Genomic DNA, 7979 nt, shown 5'->3' with positions numbered 1-7979 from the left:
TTTGGACACTATGTTTACCCATTCTAACCATGTGGCACACTACAACTCGGTTTCTCAGAGATGTCGGGTTCAGTGGCCAAGAGTTGAGTCGCACAGTGAAAACTTATCTGAAGCAGCAGAAAGGAGCAGCAACTGGCTGTGGTTGAGATGGAAAGATTCTGGATGGGGATCTCAAGCACAATGGAAAGAAAGCAACGCTGATGTACGGGTAAATAAGCTGGGCTGAGTTGAGTGGGGAATGGAGGGGGGTGATGCTGGGACGCCAGAGTCACTGTTGAGCCCTCTTGAGGTGATGCGGGCTAGTCGACGAAACACAGAGGACAGAAGGTGCCCACTTGAAGACTTAACTCAATCCAGACGGTTGTCATGCTGATGCTCTGGGGAGACCGCACTGTGGTTGATCCCCGGAGTAAGCATCACAGCCGTTGTGTGTGCTGATCCCTGGAGCCAGCATAACACTTCAGTCATCAACACCAGGCAGAAGGATATCTACATCAACAGATGGAAAGAAATGCAAATGGATGGAGATGCAGATGGATCACATTAGTTTACTGTAAAGCTAGGTCTTAGTTGGTGCTTATCTTGGAGAGAGCCGAGTTCAAATCAGCATGAAGTTTTAACATCTACTCTCATGTAATGGTAATCATGTGAAATTACATTATAGCTGCCCTTATGTGCTACCATTATATACTGCTAAGGATCTTTAAGCCAATTAGAGAGCATGCTTTGCCTGTTGTATGGTGCGACACAGCAGAAAGAACTAAGGTAACCAGAACCGGGAACTAATTAAGCAATTTAAATATAGGCTATTTTAATGGATATTTAAATAGCCATCCTCTCTTTATATTATCTTTATTAAATAGCTAGCTAATTGCAGTACACTTCTGGGTGTATAATTAGTTTAATTAACCATATTGTGATGTATGTAAAATCAGGTCTTTTTAAAGATTTTGAGCAAAATGTCGGGACGCTGGGACCTTTCATGGACCTTTGCTTTTTTCTCATTATCTGTATAGGATGTCACTTGCTTTGAAGTAGAGAGCGCAGGCACTGCTTGGAATTCCTTTGAATTAAGACATCACAAACCTTTTTTTTTTTTTATATCATATTCCCATTTTTTTATAAAATTGAAAGAAAAGACCAGAAAACATAACTACTGCTGGCAGAGTTCCTGTTTATAAGAGGACATTTCAACAAATGAACAAAAGACGGTCTTTATTGTAGCTGGAATTCGTTTGCTAGCTATTCTCGTAATAACTACAATTAACTGATTCTTAATTTACTGCCATTGGCAACATAAACTGTAGTGGGAGTATACAGTTAAACAGACAGTGCTGAGTGATTTTAGAGAAACATACCTCATAAAGTAAACTAAGGCAACTAATCAAAGCAGAAATCACTGTCTGAATATACATTTAGAAATCCTTGTGGGTTACTGACAATAACACTGTATCATGTTTCTTCACATGTTGTACCAATTGGTGAAAGTTTGCATCAACTTGCCACGGTACCCACAGGAAGAGTGGGAGAAAAAGGTGGGCCTGTCCTGGTAAACCTCATGACATCACAGCCTTTTGTAGCAACTGGTTGATTATGTCTGAGAAAGAGCTTAAAAGCCAATAAGCTAAAGCTCTCAGACAGTAGGACAAAAGAAACGCTTCAGTCATTATCATTTGTAGAACGTTTTGTTTACTTGGTTGGCATCTGCAAAACATCAAGCTCAGAAGCTAAATTTATATTTAACTTCAAGAACAAATCAAGGTATGTACCAATCTGAATTGGCTGCATGGGGATGTATTTGGACATTTTTTGTAATTACAGTACAATTGCATATCTTTGTTTTATTTTTTGTTTTTGTTAATATAATTAGTGGTGTGTTAACTTAGGCTAAAGGGTTGAGGATCAAAAAAAAATGTGAATAAGAATGTTTAATCACTAAAATTGATGTTTACTTAACTTTATATCAAAATCTTTTTCAAGACATTGGTTTAAATTTGATGTTAAAAAAAGGTACTTGGATCTGATTACTAGGGAAAACCACAAATGCTAAGTTGTATGAGCCAGACAAGTTTTTAATTAGCTGAAATAGGCATTCAAAGCTAGCAGTGCTAAGGTCAGCGTTGCTAAGAAAATAGATGTTCATGGTTTTCAATGAATACACATATGAATGAAAGTTAACTGCATATACTTTGTTTGTTTATAGGTATACTTGAATAAAAATGAATACAACAATTCTGATATTCTTCCTCTTGGGGACAGCATATTGTCTTCCAGTGAGTATTTCACTTTTTGTTGCGCTTCAAATTTAAAATTCTCAATGACATACTGTACATTAGAATTGTTTTGAACTACTTACATCATTTTATTAATTGAGCGTGTCTTATCTTTTAGATGTCTCGCTATCAACAGAGCTCAGAGGAACAGGTATGCAGGTTGTCAAATCACAAAAAACATGAATGCATTGCTAATTCTTTGTTTTGAAAGAACCACATATGAAAGTAAAAATTCTAGAAGCAGGACATGTAAAAAGAGCTACAAATGAGAAACTGTTTTGTCCCATGCATTATTTTTATAAACTAAGATAGTTGAATGCAGGTCTGTGTGCTGGTGCACTGTCCAGTATGAGGAATATAATTCCTCATAAACGTATAACGCTATATTTAAACAGTTGTAGTAACACGTGGAGATGTATACCATTATATTTAAACAGTTGAAGCAGCACATGGAGATGTATATTGTTATATTTAAACAGTTAAAGCAGCACGTGGGGATGTATAATGCTTTATTTAAACAGTTAAAGCAGCATGTGGGAATGTGTAACACTATATTTAAACAGTTGAAGCAGCATGTGGGGATGTATAATGCTGTATTTTTCAGAACCCTGCTACTAACTCTTCTGTAACAGACCTTAACACATTGACTATTTTGGGACTTAAGAACGTTTGTAATTTTTATACATGTGTCTTAATCAGGGTGGGACAAATCACTTTGTGGGGGGTGGGGTCTGTATTTACTTTTATAGTCAAGACAACACTTTTTTTGTACTTGCAGAATAATATGTACTAAAGCTTCTGATGTAAATTTGGGGTTCAGTCTTTTCATATAACTTTCTATAGTTATCAGACTTGATGTCATCCCTATATATAAGTAAAATAATAAGTATTGTTATATCCACAATAATTATTATCAACGATTTGTGCTAAAGAATGTCCTAACCAAGTTTCATCATAATTGGATAAGCAGTTCTGTAGTGAAATGTAGAACACAATGTGTATCTCAACAAGCAGTATCAATAAAAGCACAGAGCAAAATATGCAGTGCATGCTGATAAGGCAGTGCAGTTAAAATAGAAAGCAACATAATGAAGGAGAACAGGGTCTTCATGATGGGGCCTAAGGCCAAATTTCCAGGGGTTACACTGTAGTTCAGTTAAACCTACAGGGTGAACTACTGCTTCAAAATCAATTACACTTAATTGCAAACAAACAAACAATGACACAAACCCACAGAACTAGGGAAATTTAAACTACAGCAATCTTACGGAGACATTGCAGCGCAGACTAGGATAGTGGTCTGCCTCTACTGTTGTGGCATGTACAATAAAATAAATAAAACCAACTAGCAAAATATGTGTCAGCACAGTACTGTTAATGTACATTGTATGGTTGCAGCTTCAGAACAGCAAGGTGGAAGTGTTTTGAGATCTCTGCATCAAGACCTCTTAAATGTAATTAAAATAAGAAGGTTTGAAGTGAATTATTAAAAAGTATTATTTATCAGTGCTTGCCCTGCACTGTGTCTGGATGTAGCCTAACTGAATGTGTGCTCTTTCTGTGAGTCTGATAAGCCAATCAATAACGTCTGGCATTGTGATCTTAGGAAACAGCAAGTAGAGCACTCTGCTTCCCTGATGGAGTCGAAGGAAAACACTGCTTGTATTGCAAAGGCAATTGCAGTACAGGTGTATCACAGCTGGATCTGAATAAAGAAATATATTTACTGAGTTTGTCAATGTTTTTAAAGACACACAAGAATGTGAAATTAGAAACAATAAAAAAATTAACATGCGGTGTGTACATATATAATGAACTAATTTAAAGCCTAACTATTCCACATGTGTGTACCGAGGGTGACTCCACACATTCCTTGTTAATGCTGCAATGCCTAGGTAGAACAGGTGTCAGTTAAGATTGCTGTACTGTAAAAACCACCCAATTTCCCTAGTTTTGTGGGGTTTGTTGCAGACTTAATGTTATTTATTGTGGCTTTTTTTCATGATAACTTTTTTTTGCAGGAAAGTGAAAGTGCTTCAGAAGATAATTCTCCAAGCAGCGAAAGTTCAAAACAGACAAAGGTAAGCTTGCTAGATTATTGTGGTGGTATTAAAGGATTGGACATACAATGAGACACTGAGCCACCATGGGCAGCCAGGACAGCAGTAATTTGTTGTAATGTATCTGAAAGGTGTTAAAATTGTTCAAGACTATTCTTTAAAAAATCTGCCTTTAATACGTTCACAAAAGTTGGGGTGAAAGACTGCAATAAAGTATGTTCTCCAGAATAACCCATAGAGCCACCACCACTTTAGAAACATCAGTAAATTGTGGAATCTTGGATATAGAAACACCAGTTGCCAATGGAGCACATACTATCAGCCTGCATGGAAGTCTATATGGTTTCTGGTGCAGACATGGAGGAGTCACACAAGTAATCATTTATTTTCTGCTGACAAAAATGCAATACAAGTTGTAATCACAAAACCATAAAAAAATTGTCTCAATTTCTATTACTTTTGTTGTTTTTCAGGACAGTAAATCTGACAAGAGCAGTGACAGTGATGATTCTGATGAAACAGATGTAAGTCACTCTGTGCTTTTTATAAGCCATAATATTATAGTTACCATTGCCTGTAATTACACAGGAATGTGAAAAAGGGTAAAACTTTTTGTTCAGGCTTGTTCAAGATTACTACTATACAAATGTTGTATGTTCTCAATAGTCATGAAATTAAATTTCAGTATTTTTCAAGATGAGCCCTTATAGATTTGTACTATAGAACAGCAACAAAGATGTTACTATATGAGTAACTACATTTAAAATACAAGTTTTTTATGCTGTCAATGCACATTTCATTCTAGGAGAACAGTGATGAAAGCACAGAAATATCCACAACGGCAGAACCTGCTACCCTGTATGTGTTTACCACTGCTAGTGCCAGAGGTGACAATCTAGGAAACAACATCATATTTTACAAGAAGACAGCAAAGTTTGTAAACAGCAACAAAATATATAAGGGACTGGACCCCTACAAGTTCCATAAGACTGATAAAGCAGCAGAGAGCCTGAACCTGGTTAGCAAATCTCGGTCTGGTGGCAAAAACATTGCACCTTCATTCAGCAGCAAGGATGCAAAGTCAGAGGAGAAGGTGCTGGGAGGGAAACTATCGAAGGTAATATTATTATTAATGTATTAATTTTGACTCTGATCAAATCCTAAATTCGAAAAGACAAATATAAAAGAAATATAATGGATTCATCATAATCCAAATGCTGAATAACTGTGGAACAAATTAACAATTCCTAAAATATAGCTTGCATGTCCAAACAATCATAAGCTAGAACTTGTGAATAAGTAGGACACCTTGTCATAGATTCTCATACTGTACTTGTACTAATAAATACATAACAAGTTTCTGCACAATTGGATTCCTAGGGATATTCATCTCCCATGGGGGATAATACCTTTGAACTATTAATAGTGTTATTTCCTCCAAAGGCCATACATGTTACAGGTGACTTAGTGGATGAGGACTCCAGCACTCCTGAGGTTGAGAGCCAAGGGCTTGACAGTCTCAGTAGCTCTCAGGGGAGCGACAGTGGTATCCTTGCAGGAGAGAGCATGAAGGCCACCACCCGCCAAGCAGCTCCCAAAGAAAGTGATGACAGCAGCCAACAGGATAGTGCTTCCAGCCAAGAAGACAACAGCCCAGAGCAGAGCCCAGAGGAGGATGACACCAGCACAAATGAGGACAGTGACAACAGTAAACCGAGCAGCAAGAAGCAACAGGTTACGCCAGCGCCAGAGGAGGACAGTAACAGTGATGAATCAGATGAGAGTTTAGAAAGCTCCTCTGAGGAGGAAAATAACAATGGTGATGCTCAGTCACTGAAACAAAAGTAATGTGGTTAGAATGTATTGTGAAGATAAAGTTGTAAGCAGGTGTATCTTTCAAATGCACACTGCATTTACAGCCATTGTAACTGCATACTATGGAACTGGCCCCCTTGGTCTCTTTACTGCAATTGTCAAATAGTATGTGACAAAAAAAGGTGGACATTACCTAATAGAGGATATTTTCATCATTACACAGCTACATCACTATATTGAATATTTTGTATTCCATTTTACCATGTTTTACACGTTTTACTATTCCAAATAAATGTACTTTTTTCTTATGTTTTTTTTCTATGTATGTTTTTCTTTTCAGTGTAGAAAATATGAGTCATGTGTACATGCACCCTTACACTTCATCAGCACAAAAGCATTATTTTCTCTTCTATTTAAACAATTTATTAAAGCACTATTAGACATCTTGATGTTCTCGTAAAAAGAGCGTTCCACGGAGTTCCAGATTCATTCCTGTTCAATTGTATAGTAACACTAGAGGGAGCCAAATAACCTTATCACACTGTTTTTAATGAAATCCTTGCAAAGTTTTAGCCATCATTAACATTTATTTTCTCAACTCCATAAACAAACCTTGAAATTGAAAATGTAGTGAGTTGATTTAGGAGCAAGTGCACTGTTGGTATTAAATATTACAGTTAGGACACATTTGCACATTTTAATATGCATAGATACATAGCTTTATTAAAATGTGGAAACCAAAGATCAATTATTTCAATAGAAAGTGACCTACACAATTGTAAACACTTATAATTGTATAATTTAGGGTCATAGCTACATATACAGTGCGAGTGTGTGTGTGTGTGTGTGTGTGTGTGTATATGTATATATATATATATATATATATATATATATATATATATATATATATATATATATATATATATATACACACATACATACATACACACACAGTATCAGTCAAAAGTTTGAGTACACTTGCTGGAAACTAGGTTTTTTTTCATAATTGACAATGTTTTACGTCGTATACGTTTGTGTAAATACCTGAAAATGAAAACACTTGCTACAATATACAAAACAAAACATAAGGAGTATCAAAGCAATGTTCACGAAAATTGAAAATTGTCTCTAAATCTTGGATTCCTCAAAATAGCCACCCTTTGCCTTAATAACAGCCTCACAAACACGAGGCATTCATTTAACAAGTTTCAGCAGGAAATCATCCGACATGTCTTCCCAGCTCTTCTGCAGCAATTCCCAGAGATGTGGGGCACTTGTGGGTAGCTTTGCTTTGACTCTTCTGTCCAGTTCATCTCATCTGGAGACTGGGCAGGCCAGGTCATTAGATTGAGTTGTCCTTCACTTTCCTTCTTCGCCAGATAGTTCTTGCACAACTTTGAGGTGTGTTTTGAGTCATTATCTTGCTGAAGAATGAAGGACTGCCCAACTAGCCGTAATCCTGATGTATGCTATGATAGCCATGCTGGTTGAGCTTGCCATGGACTTGGTAAAGATCACCAACTCTGTCACCAGCAAAGCACTGTCACTGTCACTGCCTCCTCCATCCTTGACAGTGGGAACCAGACATGCAGAAGTCATGCGCTCACCCTCTCTGCGTCTTACAAATACTCGGCAGTTGAACCCAAATATTTCAAATTTTGACTCATCGGTCCATAAGACCGACTTTCACTCCTCAAACGTCCAGTTTCTGTGTTTTTTGGCCCAGGCAAGTCTCTTCCTCTTATTCTACACTCTTAACAATGATTTCTTTGCAGCAATTCTTCCAGTTAGGCCAGCTTCACAAAATCTCCTCTGAACAGTTGATGTTGAA

The 7979-nt window shown here is 37.0% G+C and overlaps 1 protein-coding gene across 1 annotated transcript; it reads left to right on the top strand.

Moving 5' to 3' along the window:
- The first annotated feature begins 1635 nt into the window (after window positions 1-1635).
- Window positions 1636-6456, top strand: LOC121298661 (lisH domain-containing protein C1711.05-like). Its single transcript, XM_041225830.1, has 7 exons — window positions 1636-1761; window positions 2204-2273; window positions 2392-2424; window positions 4295-4354; window positions 4807-4857; window positions 5139-5450; window positions 5777-6456. The coding sequence occupies exons 2-7, from the start codon at window positions 2220-2222 to the stop codon at window positions 6179-6181; spliced, it is 915 nt and encodes a 304-aa protein (XP_041081764.1). The 5' UTR covers window positions 1636-1761; window positions 2204-2219; the 3' UTR covers window positions 6182-6456.
- Window positions 6457-7979: the final 1523 nt, after the last annotated feature.

The sequence above is a fragment of the Polyodon spathula genome, chromosome 2 (genome assembly GCF_017654505.1).
Source record: "Polyodon spathula isolate WHYD16114869_AA chromosome 2, ASM1765450v1, whole genome shotgun sequence".
NCBI lineage: Eukaryota > Metazoa > Chordata > Actinopteri > Acipenseriformes > Polyodontidae > Polyodon > Polyodon spathula.
The sequence above is the reverse complement of the archived record's forward strand: the minus strand, read 5'-3'. Positions and strand labels throughout refer to the sequence as shown.

Coding starts and splice junctions, on each gene's coding strand:
- LOC121298661 (XM_041225830.1), top strand. CDS start 2,220: ATGAATACAACAATTCTGATATTCTTCCTCTTGGGGACAGCATATTGT. Junction 2,425..4,294: donor AACAGAGCTCAGAGGAACAG/GTATGCAGGTTG, acceptor TTTTTTTTGCAG/GAAAGTGAAAGTGCTTCAGA. Junction 5,451..5,776: donor TGGGAGGGAAACTATCGAAG/GTAATATTATTA, acceptor TTTCCTCCAAAG/GCCATACATGTTACAGGTGA.